Here is a 17,265-nt window from a genome sequence, read left to right as displayed (position 1 = left end):
TACTCTACTATGGCAATGTGAACGTGATTTTTATCACAACTTGGATTGGTTGATTTTACTAAGATTAATCTTTGAAAATTTGTGGCAACTACTTACTATATTATGCTCTAATACCTAGACACTGAAGTCATTTCCCAGACAAAATTATATGACCTGAACTCCAAATACAGTTAAATCAGTGCATTTGATCATTTATCTAAACTGATCAACTTTTGGTATACATATAGATAAATGACAGATTTTGCCCAAACAGCAGGCAGTAGAACCTAACAAATCATAATCTAACATGTGCTTATGGAATACCAAACAAGGAAACGGGGTGACATAACAAAGGACAGTCCCCTTTCAACCTTTGTGTTTCTCAGCTTTATTCATTCATTCATACGTATTGAGACCCTATGTGACAGGCTCTAGGATATGACAGTGAACAAGACAAGTCGTGGAATGTAAGCGGTGGTGGCGGCGATGGTTAGTTATCATAACAATTCAACAAAGCATATTCTATTATAATTCCCACTTCACAGATGAGGAAATTAAGACTAAGAAAAATTAAATATCTTGCCCTGGTTTATATAGGTAGAAATGGGGGGAAAAACAATTCCTGGCCCAACCGTTTACTCTTAAATTAACCCCTGTCCATTAAAGCCGCCATAATGTATTAAAGACTGTAAACTACAAAATTCTGAGGTAGGCCTTTCATAAACATTACCTCATTGAAACTTTGACAAAAATCTTATGGGGTCAGTGTTATTCATCTAGATTATGATTATCTCAATATTCCAGTACTGAAAAAGTTAAAATTTTTAAAAAGATAGTTTCAGAATAATGGCAAGAACTCCTTCTAATTTCCCCTCGTCCTCACTTTTTAAGACTGAAATCTGGCTAAGGAACTCCTTACTAAACTAAGAGGCTAGACATGTTTTGTTTTGTTTTCCTAGAAAATAACAAAGATTAAAAGTTGTTATCCTCCCTAAAATTTCTACTTGGAGGCCCATAATTTAAATCAATACATTTTGATCCAAATTCATCAGAGCCGGTCACTATCACAAGCCCTTTTAAAGTCTGCAAATACACCTACAGACACGGAATCGAAGTTAGAAGAAACCAAGGCAGAAACTTTCAAGTCATCTTCTTTCTCAGTCATGGGCCAAACACCTGTAATTTAAAATAAAATAATATTAATCATAAAGTAAAACCTGCTATATGTAGTTTCTAAGGGTTTATCTGTACTATATTTAAAAAATAAAAACCTATAAACATACTCATAAGCTGAAAAAACTAATGCATTTCAGAATTAGAAGCTTGACGCTAAGTCTTCCCCTTCTACATATTTTAAAGAAAAACTGTCTCTCCAAAAATATTAGCTGACCAACCGGCACTGGGAATTTCAATGCCCTCTCCTTAGCTACTTTCTGGTAGAAGCCCAAATTAGTACAATTCTTTTGAAGATAAGTCGATTTGAGGGTAATTACTTTTGAAGTCGAGTAATTCTACTACTTGGGAGTAGAATTATTAGGTCACAAGGTATGTATATTTTACATTTTGATAGGTGTATTCAACACAGAGACATGCTCAAGAAGGTTCTCTGTTACTGGTAGTTATTAAAAACAAAAACAACCTAAACCTCTACATTTCTAGTAATAGGGAAATGGTTAAATAAATTATGATATATCCATGCTATGCAATGGTTCAAAGGCCAAAGCTATAAATAAGAGTGCTGTTTATCTTTACGTACTAATACGAAAAGAAATCCATAATATTCCTATTAACTAAAAAAGCAAGAAAGACAGAGTTAATGTGTCTAATATACAAATATTTGTGTAAACACAATTACATGAACACGATAATGTTCTTATACACAAAAACTCTCGATAAAGGTTACCTTTAAGTAATCTAGTGGAACTAAGAGCCGGGGTCACCCTTGTGGGGCCGTCTGATGCATTTGCACCATACTCATCTTATTTTCACAACTTAAAATTTCACGATTTAACAAATGTGTATAATACATAACGAGATATCATGAACAAGTGACAGAGATCCTAAACAAGCAAGAAACATAAACAACATTTATGCAATACCGACGTGTACGTACGCACACATGCATGCGCACACACACACGTACATGTAACAGACTGCTGGCTGCCCACCTAATCCCCGTCTTCCCTCCTTTTTAGCGGCAGAGCCCTACTGCTTGCTGCTGAGGCATTCACCTTCGTCTCCAAGTCATCGGATCGGTCCAATCCAATCACGGCGATTTCACTGCCCTGACCACTTGCTGTTTTCGGTGTGAGCACGGGGCTTACTCCTGGCAGAAGTGAGGTAAGAAGGGCTGGCCATGGTGATGGGTGCTGGCGCATGCTCTGGGAAGGCTAATCCTCCCTAATGTAAGGGGAGACTAGGAGCAATCGCCCTTCTTCCCTGGAAATCGTGTTTGCACATCATGCCTGGAACTACTGAAATGGCCCTGGGACCCTGAGGGGAAACACCTCCCACACCCAGGACCGCTAACTGAAAACTCAGAGAGCCCCCGGATGATGCCACACGACTCGGCTCTCTCCGAAAGAGACCAGCGCCTACAACTGCCCTCAGGCATTCCCCCGGTACTGCTGTGTCTGGAATAGGAATGTCCCTAACTCAGTGAGGGTCCGAAAGCCTGCTCACTGTCCACCCGATAACCATTCCTTAGTTCTTTACTAAAAGGAGCCCAATTTTTTCTCAGCAACAAAATGCTAAGCTAAAACACTGAACTTCTCAGCCTCTTTTGCAGCTTGGAGTGGCCAGCGAGATGTGAGCAGAGACTGCTCAGGGTGTGGCTTCCAGGAAAGATCCTTCAGGGGCTGACTCAGCTGCAGATGTGAGGGCAGGAGTTCCAGAAGCCATCCTGGACCAACGGATGACCCTGGGAGAAAGGAACCGGAGTCCCTGGTGACAGTGGAACTGCCAAGCCAACCCTGCTCTGCCCGTCCCGGGACTTCTGTTCCATGGGAAAGAAAGAAACCTCTGCCTTGTGTAAGGCACCGCATCTGGGTAGTCTGTAGTCTGTTACATGCAGCCAAACAGCCCTAAACAACACATCTTCCAACGCAGTCACCAAGGACGAATGTTTCTGGTATGCAAAGATAATGGCAACTTAGTTATCCTAGACATATTTCAAATAGAATGCAGACTTTCATTCAATGCTCAAGTCTTACTGCTCTCCTTCCCTTCCTGAAGGCACAAATGTGTGGGAATCTATCTCAATATCATACCCATTCCTTCGCCCCAAGTAGAGAACATGATCAACTGTCTAAATCATAAGGAAACTCCATCTTTGAAAGTGCCTACCGACAGATGCTGTTGACGACCAGTAACAGAAATGCTTGGCAGGATTTACACTAATGAGTTGAGTACGAAAAGCTTCAAAATCCATGAGCCATACAAAAATTATTACTATAATTTCATGCTTACAACATACATTCCTCATATAACTTACACGCATAAAATGAGGTTCAAAAACACTTTTATTACAGTAGATAATATACACCATGTGTATAACAAAATGTACTCTTTAAACTGGCTTTAAATTTTCCTGCAACTCTTGCTTTGAAGAAATAAAAAAAGCTGTAAGTGCTGAACAGAACACACAATACTGTGAACTTTTCTGCAACTTAAAGTCACTATACTAAAATAAGTGGCATTTACATGAATAATGAGGTCATCAAAAAGTTCAGAGTTCACTTTTCATAATCCCCTATACTGAAATGATTTGGTCCCTTTATATAATTACAGGTATTTTAATAAAGAAATATACCACGGTTTTATAAGGGCAGAATACTGAATTTTTTTCTATATCTAGAAATAAACCATTTTAAAAGCCTCTCTTTTTAAAAGTTTTTCTGTTTCTTTTTCAGGAATAAAACGAAATGATGATTGCATAGAAAGGCAAGGAACTTCACACATTAACTCGACTCCGAGGCTGTGCAAACAATGAGCTTTCCACCCACTTCTGCGGACACAGCCCTGACTTAATTAGCAGTTATTTTAAATTACACAGAAGAATCGAGGTAATGACAAGTAAAACAACCTGACCCTTCTCGCCCAAGGGCATCACTATGGCCACCAAAAAATAACGTTTAGCTATACGGGATTTTTCTGAGAAATGTTTTACACGATTAAGTGTTAACCAAAATATCATTAGCACATTGTTTATGGAAAGAGCAAAATCTCAAGGCAAAATGTGGAACGAAAAGCCACATTAAACCCATTTAACGAACTCTGGAAATTTCATGTTTCGTGTATACGCCACTCTTCCCAATTACATTTTTAAATGACAAAATGAGACTTATAATTCCATTAATCCCAAAACACTAGTATCAGAAATGGAGAAAACTTGTATATTGCAAAGGACACATCCAATTTTAACCATTCTCTATTCGATGGGGGGCGGGGGGTCATGAAAACAAACGGGTTTTGAACTAATTGGTGGTACTTAACAGACCTGTTTCGCTGGTTTACTTTCGAAACTTTCTAAGAGAATGTGTAAAGCCAAAGCATAATATTTTTTTTAAATATTCATACTTTCAAATATATTATCTAAACTCCTCTAAATCTGTCTTGGTAATATAGACTCAAAAATACATAAATCGCATCGAGTGATTGGATCAGGATTAAGACTGGCTCTGCTGTTTTGGTTCTTTTTGATGCTCTGCTTCTTTTATTATTTCTACTTGTTTTAATATCTCTTTTATGTGAAAATAGTCCATATTTTTTCTCATTAAAAAATACTTTTACCTGACCCTGAGAAGGAAACTTGAAGTAATCCTTTTCGCATGTCCAACTCAAACTGTGGGACTGGTGTTTTGTTTCTCCTTTTAATTTACAATAAAATTATACCCCTGTGAATCCCAAAGTAAGATAATATTGAGTTATTCAAACCTCAGGAACTGAAAATATCATCAGCCTCTGAGTCATTAGAAATCAGCATACCGCAGGCTACACTCCATTTGGACGGCTAATTAACTACAAACATAAATTATACTGCTAAGCTGCAAATGACTACATTTTTAGTAACAAAGTGGTAACTCGTGTACTACTTTGGTTTCCTTTCAAAGAAGCAACTAAAATTTTTTCAGGGATATTAGAAGTAGTAAATGACCGTTCAAAACTTTAATGCCCTTCTCAAGGCCTAAAACCACTACCCCCAAAAACTTTTTATTCCTTTTTTAGAGTTTAAAGAAAAAAGAAAAAAAAAAGATAGCACCATCCCTGAAAAAGAAATACTAACAAAAGCATTATCTTAAATAGCACATGTTTTTCAGAAGCTACAGTATGCAAATTAGGCACAAAGATCTCATGTGCTGAAGAGCAACACAGGTTTATTAAATGACTTTAATTAAGCCTGGGGAGAAGAGTGACTGATATGTACGAAACATTATCCATCCACCAAATAATATGAACTCTACGATGAATGCTAAAATCAAATAATAAAAAGCTTCAAATGAAATACCTTGTAATTTGTTAACATCTTTGATGAGTTTCTGAAGTTCTTTCAATTCCTTATCAAGTTCATCATAGTTTAGTTCTCTAGATTCGACTTTTGGAGCTTGGAACAAAGAAGGGTCTGTCCCTAGGTATGAACACTGCAAGTGACCATCGTCACTCAGAGTGACTATCACTCCCTTTAAATCACTACAATAAAGAAGAGAAAATGAGACATAATTAAAATTTTCAATGGATTTAGACTTGCCCAACTACATCTTTATTCAATTCAGCTCCAATACACCATTAAGAAAATAACTATACAATATAGTTAATTCTAACATTTTACATCAAAGATTCGATTCAGTGTTTCAAACGTGACACATATATAGAAGTATTCCCAATGTTACAATTCATTACAGAAGAAAAAAACACTTTGACCATTATCCTAATAGCTGCCACTTTAGGGGGGGGCAGCACTAACTACATGGCAAATCCCGCTTTAAGAGCTTTTCAAGGGCTGTATTTTTTAATCCTTGCTCCAGCCCCCACTTGGCAGATTCATAATAAGCACATGAACAATAACCGTGGGGCCACGGTGGATCAAGAGCTGGGCTGCCGGCTGGAGACCGGGCTTTAGGCCCAGGAGTGAAGACAGGCCAGTCCGGCGCAGTAACAAAACAGGAAGGAGAGTAAACCGGGGAGGCCCGAAAAGAAACACGGCCCTGCTCTTTCCCTTCCCTTCTCTCTGTCCTCGGGACTCATGCTGCACCTCTGTCCCCGGCATGGCTTCCTTCGCCCCTCCAGCAGCTCTAGTCTGCTCGCTCTCTCCCTTCGCTCTCAGATAGAAGAATCCCGTTTTCTCCGTCAGCAGCTCTTTCTCCATCACTCTTCTCACCCTGATTATGTCTTTCCCTCCCCGTCCTCTCACTCTTGCTTCTCTCCCTTATCTCTGTTCTACTCGAGAAACTAGAATAAAATAAACAAATTAGGATTTTAGCGCACCACGTTTAAAAATAAAATTTGTGAGTTTTCTTAATTTGCTATAAAAAGTAGTTAAAATGAATATTATTTGTTTCCTCCCTAGTTTGCCCACAAGGGAAAAAAGATTAAACACTGTTATAAGTCATTTTGAGCTGATACCTAATGAATTTGTTTGATTTCTGTTTGTTATGTTTCCTAATGGAGTTAGAGTTTTAAAAAGAAAAGAGAAAAAGCAAACAACCCTGTTCTAAAGATTAAATATTAATCAAAAATAACAGAAAATTTGAGAGGAAAAAAAACTTGAAAAATGTTGCTATTCATCTGAAGGAAAGGATACAAGGTATACAAGGATTTGGGCTCTTATTCAGAATGGATAAGAAGTTTCAAAACTCCTCGACTTTGAGTCATGGCGAGCGGTCAGCTCACTGACCTAAAAGCTCGACCTGACTGAGAGTAGATCCTACCATTGCTCAACCCTTCCCACGAAGTGGCCATCGGCACATACTTTACCGCCTGCCTTCAACACAACATTCCTACACGCACTTTACCCAGGGCTCAGGCATAGTTACTGCCACGTTACCCTACGGTGTGACTTTAGAAAACTAAAGATTAGATCGATATCACCGATCGACAGCTGAAGAACTAGACTGGGAGTTGGAGTAATTTAGGGACTCAGTTCTAGCTCTGACTCTGACACACTATAGCTGAGCCAATTCAGAGTAATCCTAAATGTTCTTTATCCCTAAAATTAGAAGATTAGACTAGATGATCCGCAAAAGTCTTTAAGTTTTATGAATTGGTTCTCTCAGTCTAGCTCAGAAAAGTAATACTCCCAAACTGAAATTATTTTCCCAAAATAAAGTGGGAAAAGCAACAGCACGGTACCTCCGGGCTTGACCCCTTTCTCTGTGGGCAGCTGAAGCCACCTAGTGGTCACAGAAATCCCAACTTCCAGCTCTGCCGGGCCCATGTCCCGGGGACTGTCCTCTGAGTTGTCACTGTCATCTGTTCCCCATCCGCCCAGCACCCCTAAGGTCCGAGAACCCGATGGATCCTCAGGAAACTCGAGGGCACTAAAGAAAAGATCTTAGGCTGGCTTTTCAGAGGACATGGGCATCATCGGGTCTTTGAATCCAGAAGGGTATTTCCATGCCATCTCCTTCACCCTTTGAGTGGTCCGGTATATAGGAAACCTGTATGACTCAACACGAGTACTCTTCACTATCCGAATTTGCTCTTTGAGTTGGACAGCTTATTATTTTTGTTCCATCCTTTTAGATAGCAAGTAACAATTCAGACATAAGAGATTTATCTAAAAATTTATCTAAACCTGTTAAGGTTCTAAGTTCGGATCAAAAGACTTTGAATAGTAGAGCATACATGTGTTTCCGCATACTCTCAAAAAAAAATTTTTTTATTGGTGCTTGAAGTGTCCAAATGGAAAGGAAGGAGCCAGGGTCCTCTCTCACTCAAAGAACTCACCAAGTGTCACCAAAACATCTCAACAATACATTACAAAACTTAAGCAATTTATATTTTTTTTTCTTATCAATGATATTAGAACCACTGCAAATAATTTAACTCAAATAACAGACATTTAGACTATAAATAAATTCATTTAACATTGCATGTTTTATTCCAGAGTAACACTAAGGTCTAAAAACTCTAGAAAAAATCAGTGGAATTTCTGTCTAAAACATCTACAATAGGACGAGCACTTCAACTCAGGCCTATAGTACTACTTAATAAAAGAGTAATGTCATCTCTTGGTATCCAGTAAGGACAAAATTTAAAATATATATACATATTGTTCCTAAAGTTAAGCTCAAATAAGTATAAAGAGAAAAAGAAAAACATAATTAAGATTTTTTTTTAAAGTCTATTTAAAGAACATTTTATTTAACCATATTGTCCATCTGAGTTAATGTGGTGGTAGTTGCCGTGAATGACAGAATTTTTTTAATTTAAAAATAAAATTTAATTTAAAAATAGAAAAAAATGTATTTTTTATGGTGACATTGGTTAATTAAATCCAATAAGTTTCAGCTGTACATTTTAACAATAAGTCATATATATGTATATGCACTGTGTGTTCACCTCCCATAGTTAAGATTTCTTTCTGTGAATGACAGAATTTTATGCTGGAGAAGCCATCAAATAAGTCAAGTATTACGTGCCCTACTGCTTCCATCTTTAGTAAACATTGCCAAAACTAAGGTCTCTGGATTATTACTGTTCCTTGAAGCACACCAGCTAACCCGAGGCACCAGCATTTTATGAAGAATCAAGTCAAAGATGTTGACATGCATAGGACACATAAGAATTCTATGGTTTATTAATAAAGCATAAAATTAAATGATAGAGTTTACCTAGGAACCTGAAAGTAATTGTTTCATCATTCAGTAAACAGATCCCTGCCTTAACAATACAGTCAAACAAAATTCCAGATGGATTTTAAAAGTTAAATTTAAAAATATAAAACTGCAAAAATATTTATCTGCCCTTAGGATAGAAAGACCTTTTGCTACAAGAAAGCGATAGAGGAAACTACAAAGGAAAAGATCTCTAAACCACAAAAGAGTTTTAAACTTGTTACATGCTGTAAAAAAACAACATGGTAAAAAGAACGAAAGATAAACGAACTGGGACAACATTGGCAACCAACATAAAATACATAATTTAAGTTGGACTATATGAAGTTGTGAACGTTCAACCTTTTGACCTATAAAAACAATTTTACATTTCTACTAATGTGTAAAGAACTCTTACGAATCAATAAAAATGAGATTATAACCAAAAAGAAAAAGGTCAAAGGCAATGTATGATTCATATATAAAAATAGTCGACGAGTAGATGAAAAACATTCCTAATAATAAGGCAATGACAAAAGTGGGAGGAGGAGAGAGTATGCAGGTGGTAGCTCCCATCTGGAACTACGCCGTGAATGGATAAATGCCGAGAAAGCTCGTATGCAAATATATTCTCTCCCAAGGAAAAGCAATGCTTCTAAAGCAGAAGTTCAAGGCGATGAATCTTTCCATAAATACAACTAACTAGATGTTAGAGTCTTTCCATGATCCATGAAGAAGACATGATTCTATGCCATAATTTTCTAACGGATTAAGCCTTTACTGAATTAAGTCATGTATTAAGTAAACCACCTATGTATATTTTTAGCACATGAGTGTTGAGGAGTTACTTTTGCATTTTTTTTTTTAATAATTATGCCTTGTTGGTCCTTTCTTGCATGACCATCTCTCAAGCAAAGCTTCGTATCGATACATTTTGACATCCATAGCTCATGATAAATACAAAATTCTGGGCACCAGGAAGAATCAAGCACAGAAGCCAAGTTTTCTGTTTGACAGTGAGTATTTTTTTGCCCACCATTCTATATTGACTTCCCAAGAATCAAAAATTTAAACCAATTTTTAAGTTGCAATTTGAGGTTTGTGTAAATGGTTTTCACTTATTATTGCTATGCATAATTAGCATCGATAAGAGCTGGATTATTTAATTGGGGAGATATAGTAGTAATTAGAAAGCCCAAGAAAAAGACAAGTAAAAGGGAGAGCCAAGGTCAGCCTCCAAAGGTATCCAAGTAGCAGGAACTCTGCAAAAAGAAGTTGTCACAGCAAATTGCAGAAATTACAGAGGTTGTAGCCAGGAGACTGAACAAAATACCTTTTGTAGTAAAGAAATTACTAAGTATCAAGAACTCAAGGTTAGCCTGCTCTTTCAACACGCCTATTAGACTTACTAGAAAGTCAACACAAGACTATTAAATCTGACGATTATGTTCACAGACTAAACAAGTAAATTGCTAACCAGAAAAAAAAAAAAATGATGTAACTTCTAGAAGTGCCTTTTTAGTACTGGGGAAGCAAAATATGTTTATAAGGATCTGACTCAATTCTAACTTCTTTCGTTATTGAAAAACACATTTACTCAGCACCTACTTATTCAAGTATCATTCTATACGTTAAAGATAAATAGGTTACATTGGTCATTTTCCTCAAAGAGCTTTAAGTACAGTGGACGACACGGATATGTACGAGGCATGCTCTAATGGGCAATGAGTACAGCGAGCGAAAGAAACAAAGCGGAAAACCCTCGGTGAGAAGAGAATGAATGCTTCCTACAGAACACAACACAAGCAGGAATCGCGTCAGAGGAGGAGCAGGGCATTCCAGCTCCCTGCTCCCTAAAGGGGACACACACACACACACACACCCCTCAGAATACAGGGCGCTAAGGAAGAATGTTTTATTAAGTCCAGAACCACTTATTCCACGAATCTCTACTGAATATCAGAGGTGTGCCAGCCACAATTCTCAGAGAACATGAGTGAAGTCACAAACAAATCTCTGTCGTCTAGAAGCGCAAACTCTAGTAAGAAAAAAAAAAATACAATGAACAAAAGAAATAAATATACAGTACGTTCGAAGGTGACAGATGCTAAGGAGAAATAAAGTAATCAGATAAAGTAAGACCCAAATAGGACCTAGACGGAAAGGCATGAGTTGCATAGGTGTTAAGACTGAAGAGGTCGTTTCAGAAAATTGGAACAGTATGAGCTTAAGCATTAAGATACAGGTGTTCGTATCAGCCAGAAAGTCCATTTCTCCCCAAGAGAGTTCACATGAATAGCGGTCGGTGATAAATATTAAAGGTATACAAAGGCTTTGAGTGTCTTGCGAAGAAATACAGACCTTACCCCATAAGCCGTGGGAAACCACAGAAAGGTCCCAATGGAGGAGAAACAATAAATTTTCTCAGTCCTCGTCAATGTCTACGTGGTATCAGACGGAACTGATCATGCCCTTCCCGTTCACTCACTGTGCAGCTACATGATACTGTGTAAAAATAACATTGTTAAAGCAACACTGTATGCTGTGAACACTCTTTTAAAGTAAGGTAGTAACACAACCAGATGATATCTTAGAAATGAATCTTCTTCAAAATGCAATTCTGATGACATCATTCCTGGAATCAGAAACCTCCAATGGTTTCCCAACTAAAACTCAAAATCCTTAATCAAAACTACGATCAGACTCTTATTTCGCCAGTCTCCTCTAGTCACCCACTTCCCCATCCGCCCGCCCCGCCCGTACCCCCACCCTTCCAGCACACTGGCCGTCCCCCCGTTCTTCACAGTCGCCACCCTCCACGCCCCTTTGGTGACTGGGATGCTCTTCCTCCCCTCCACTTAGAAAGATTCTTCGTCTAATTCAAGTCTATTCATCCTTCGGAGTTCAACTCAAACGTCAGAAAAATTTCTCCTGACCTCACATTCTAGGTCAGATCCCTTCTATGTTCCCAAAGCACCAAATATTATTCTTTCATAGGATTTTTCACTGATGAAATAATAATACATTTATTTGTGCAAATATGTATTTAATCTTGGTCTTTCCCACTACAAGTTCCACAAATTCAGTTATTATGACTGCTTTGTTCATTGATGTATCCCTAAAACCAAGCACAGTATCTGGTATGGAGAAGGAGGCTAAATAAAAACTGAATTTAATTAAGAAAGTTCAGTAATTCTTTGTTGGGACTACTCCACGCATTGCAGGATGTTTAGTAGCACCCCTGGCCTCTACCCACTAAATGCCAATAACAACTCTCCCTCCTCAACTTATCACAACCAAAAGTTTTCTATTTCAATTACTGTATATTGAACCCCTTAGGATTCAAATGACTTTAGAATTGTGCCATCTCTTAAAATCCAATAAACACAGATCACAAGAAAATGGTGGGGGGATACTAATTTTGCTACTGCACATACACAGGCAAGTGATATTTTAAAGCAAATACATGTTACAGGCTGAAAACTATAGTATATTGTGGTCGCCAATGACTTGCTTATCATTCAATCAAAGTGCTTTGTGCTCTTGCTTTTTAATTCTGTGATTTAAGGACATAACTCTTTAATTCAGTGGCTTTTAGGGATGCTCCTCACAGATGCTGCACTCATACAATGTCCCTGTAACCATCATTTCATAGAATTTGCTATTTCTATTACCTCCTGAAGCATCTCATTTTGTGCTATTTCTATTACGTATCATGCTAGGTAGTCACAGAAATACTGAATGTGAAGGAGCATTTCAATGCTTAAAATATGAAACAAATTACTCTGGTACCCAAAAACAGCCTAACTGTAAAAGTAACTCCTACACATGTGGTATTAATTTATAAAAGTTGTGTTTTATTGGATTTTAAGTAATAACAATAGCATATACTTTTTGTACATCTATTCTTACAAAACAAATTTTTCACAACATAACCTTTTAAGAAATCAAAATGCTTCAGATACTTTCCACCATACAATATCGACCGGTAACTCAAATATCTGGCTTACTAGATTTAGTAAACAAATTTTTCAGATTACTATCAAAAGAAAAGTATTTCATTATTTTTACTCCCATGCAGTTTAGCGATTATAAAAAAAAAAGTCTTACATTTTAAATCATAAAATTCCTTGTTTTCCTTTTTCTACAGTTTCTTGCCCTGAGTAACAAGGTTGAATGAGCATGGGAGATTTCAATGATGCCAATGTAAGATAAATGTATATGAAAGGAAAAATGCTTTGGTAGCTTAATGACCTTCACTACAGATTGACATTAGACAAAATAATTTGCCTTTTAAATTAAACAATTGTGTACCATTTTCGAAATTCTTCACTTTGTATAATACTTCTGAATAAATATAAAGCTTTTCATTGAAAGCGTTTGTCCCCTCGAAATGCGTTTGTTATTTCATCATGCAGTGACAAAGACTAATGGGAAGGCTCACGAGGCTCTGTTATACAGCAACAAGCAATAACGTCTCTAACAATAACCCGCCTGTCTTCTCCCTTCTTTCCTGGTTGTCTACATAAAAGAGAGAAAAGGTCTACCCATTCTTTCTATTCTACTTTCCTGGCATTAGATAAAGGAAAGACGGAACCTTTTTAGCTTCTCTTTGATTTTTTCAGACTTCCTGAACAACAATCATTCTGTTAAGAAGCTTTGTTAACACGCATACACCCTCGTGTGCATGCGTGCGTGCGTGCACACACACACACACACACACACACACACACACACACACACTGAGGTAATGGATGTGTTTAGTACTTTGACTGCCATAATCACATGTACATCGAACTATCACATTATACACTTCAAATATATGCAATTTTATTTGTCAACTATATCTTGATAAATTAGGGAGAGTAATGTTAAAAAGAAACATATAAAAGTACTGAAAAGAGGAACCTGTTAACTTCCCTACTTCAACACTCATTACCTACTGGTTTCTTTTCTGTTTTCTTTTTTAAAAATAACAACAATTAGCATCCTTTCGGTCCTCTCAAAATAAGTGGTTTGGAAAGAAGCAAGTTGTGAATAAATTCATAACTTTAAGCCTATCGAAGTAAAATTAGTAAAAACTTTAAAAAAAAAGAAAAATCCAGAAAAAGACACACTACCTTCAAATAAATAACAGTTAGAATAACATAGCTAACTTCTCAATAGTAACTATAGAAGACAGATGGCCAATGGACTTATATTTTCAAAGTGCTGAATGAAAATAATTTGCTAATCTAGAATTCTTCCAAGCGAAAATATCCTTCCAAAATGAATATTTAAAAAAATATATTTTCAGACAAAGAAAAAATTGAAAAATTTACTTATTAGCAGACCCATACAAAAAAAAATAGTATATTGTAGGCAGAAGAGAAATAATCTCAGATAGAAGCATGAATATTTAGGAAGATGTCAAATGAAAAAGGTAAAAACGTAGATTTATCTACATGTTACTAAATGCCCAAAGCTCATTACTATTTCATGACCCCTTACTGCACATACCTAGGACAGGAGCAGAACTGATGTTGTTATCCATATCTTAAAGAAGAAAAAAACGAGAAGTGGTGCATCCAAAGTTAGTTTGTTCGATATCTTAAAGGTAGCCCCGGCACTCGCAAGAGAAGAATCTTAGTCTACATTTTCCCTAACAACTTACACTGTATCTGGAATCTATAATTAAGAAGACAAAGTAGAAAGTAAAATTAAAAAGAAGCAGGTTAAATGATTACAGACAGAAGTAGAAAATCCTGGCTTCAGTGATGCTTTGACTTTGAGAAACTATTTTCGTGGACTGGATATTTTCCATTTGCCCTGCAAACTTTCCAACTGTTTCCAATTTGCTCTGTGCCAGAAGAAGCTGACCACTGCATCAAAGGATCCCTTTTCCCCCGGCTTCCAGTTGAGTTTGGCCAACGAGTATCACTGGCAAGAGTCTGGAGAACGGGAGGAAATTGGGGTCAGGGTATTTATTTCATCAGCTCTTTCCCTGCTAGGACACCAAGGCTGGCTGTGTCCCTCGGCCTAAAGCAATAGCTCCTGCCAGATGGCGCCCGCATAGGATCACGGTCCCTTCTCTTGTCCCTTCCTATACAGGGGTGACAACAGCTCCCACTGTTGCTAGCTCCACCATCCCTTGTTATTATCTAACCTTTTTGTTCACAACTACTTTCTCGATTACTCAGTTTGAGTGTGCCATCTGTCTCCTGCCAAGACCCTGATCTATATACTCACGCCAATTTGTAACATGAAAGGTAGTAAAAATAGAACAGACACTAAGAGCTCTGACTCCATAGTCAGAAATAGTGCCTGCTTTAAAAGTGTTGTTTAGTGTCAATTATTCAATGCAAAGAACTAAGCCCAGTGCCTGGTATAAAACAGGGCTTAATAAATGATTACTATTATCATAATTATTATTAATACTATTTGCTTCGCAGGTATGGTACAAAATTGAACACATGACTGTAACTATGAAATAAATATATCCATCGCACTCCAGTTTTTTCCGTACAATTTAATACATCATGTTTCATACCAGAAAACATGTCAAAGGGGAAAACTATGCCTTTTACAATACTCTACTTTGCCTACCACAGGATTAAAGTGCAACCGGCATGCATATTTTTACGTCTATATAAATAAGCATTTGTACAATTCAGAAGAGAACATTACCACAGGAAGTGGTTCTACTCCAGTTCAACATCACTGGGAAAAGATCGGGGCATAATTTAGCACAACCTTATTTCAGTACTTCGTACACTGATATAACTTCCCTGAACAAAAAGAAAATGGATACATTAGATAGAAATCGAATGGTTACTTATGATCAGAAATGCCCGAAAATAACAGCAGTGATTTAAGAACTCAAATCAAGAATAAATGAAAGAGAAGATAAAGATCATCGGCATACAGCACCTACCCTTCAATTCTAATTTTGCGACAAACTGTTCGTAGCATGCAACCGTGAGTAAAAAGGCCAAACAGAGCCAGCAACGCTAAAAAGCTGAGCACACGACAGCTCGATCGGTTGCATGTCCCTCGGAAAACAGCTGCAGCTGCAGCCTGCAGGGCCTGCATAACAACAGTACGTTTGGCAGCACCAAACAGATAACCATCGGCCAAATTTTCTCTAAGTGAAAAGCAGTATTAAAACAATAAAAGACTGCTGACTGCTATTTAAACCATGAACCAAAATATCTTTTCCAGGTTGGTTATAGTACTGGTTCAATATGTAGAAAAAGAAAAATATGGCTTGTTTCTTGGTGCTGTGGCAAGGTACCAGCTCAACGTGGCTTCTGCGTGGCACTGCAGTTCAAGTCCTTGATCTTAGAGACCATAACTAAATCAAATCCCTCTGAGAGACACAATTTCCAAGTCCTTCTAACTTAAACTATTTAAACTTGATGCAATCGAGCAAACAAAGGATAAAACAAAACTGTAAACACGGATGCTAAATGATGCTGCTGACTAAGTGACCATTATATGATATGTACCAGGAAATACCTTTGTCTAGCTTTCCTATTCTTGGGCCTGATCTTCTAAGAGAGATAGAATTCAGAGGTAAGTGTATTTCTGCAAGGAATTTAATTCACTAGCTACAGTTACAAGCTCTCTAGGTAAAATAATTGTCAAAGTGAGCAAATAGACAAATGCACCAAATCTAATAATAATGCTGTCTACAACATACACAGTGCTCTTTCCAGGTACTCTTCTGAGTGCTTACATTAACTTACTGAATCCTATGTGCTAAGTACTACTACTACCACCCCATTCGACAGAAAGGGGGTCTGAGGCACAGAGAACTAAAATATCTTGCCCAAGGTCTCAGGGCTACTGAATAGGCTAGTGAGCATGTGGGCCAGAGTCCTCTGCTTTAACCATCATGATACCCCAACCGTAAAAACACGGCTTTGTAAAATGTTCCTGAACCGTGGTATTACAGAAGTGATTAAGGTTCTAGCTCCAGTCTCTATCTCTTCTATTTATTATCAAATTAACAATTCAAAGCCTAGATTTAAAAATAAATACGAGAACCAAGCATCTCTCTCCTAAGAGAGAGAAAGCTATAATAAAATTTCTATCCAATGAAATTTCAAAAGGTTCACTAGAACAAAACTGTACAGGATTGAGAAACTGTCTTTGATAACTATTTACAAGGTATCCAACTATTCAAGAAGTTTTCAATAACATGATGGTATTCATATCTAGCAAAGTTGATTCTGCTCTATGTTCAATGTCTAAAGAGAAGCATTCTTTTGTGATTTCAAATGCACTATTTTACCAGCCCAACTCACAATTTAGCAAATATATTATCAAACCTCTGTTATTAGCTGTTTCTGTTCCTACACAGAATATTATCAGCTAAACTCTAGGAGTCAACTGCCTTGGTAGTATTGTGAAACAAATCTTTTGTTGCCCACTTTACTTTACAAAAAAGTAGAAAGTATGTGCCTAAAACAGGAACTATTTTTTGTTTCTC

The 17,265-nt window shown here is 37.3% G+C and overlaps 1 protein-coding gene across 5 annotated transcripts in view; it reads right to left on the bottom strand.

Moving 5' to 3' along the window:
• Positions 1-17,265, bottom strand: part of BBS9 (Bardet-Biedl syndrome 9) — a 301,889-nt gene that overhangs the window by 179,901 nt on the left and 104,723 nt on the right. For all 5 annotated transcript variants that reach the window (XM_016160080.2, XM_016160100.2, XM_016160068.2 and 2 more), the window contains 2 exons: positions 5,486-5,667; positions 1,079-1,155 (listed from right to left, as the gene is read on the bottom strand). In XM_016160080.2, the coding sequence (XP_016015566.2) occupies positions 1,079-1,155; positions 5,486-5,667 (259 nt within the window). The remainder of the gene's footprint in view (positions 1-1,078; positions 1,156-5,485; positions 5,668-17,265) is intronic.

The sequence above is a fragment of the Rousettus aegyptiacus genome, unplaced genomic scaffold (assembly GCF_014176215.1).
Source record: "Rousettus aegyptiacus isolate mRouAeg1 unplaced genomic scaffold, mRouAeg1.p scaffold_m13_p_13, whole genome shotgun sequence".
Lineage (NCBI taxonomy): Eukaryota > Metazoa > Chordata > Mammalia > Chiroptera > Pteropodidae > Rousettus > Rousettus aegyptiacus.
This window is presented reverse-complemented; position numbering and strand designations above follow the sequence as displayed.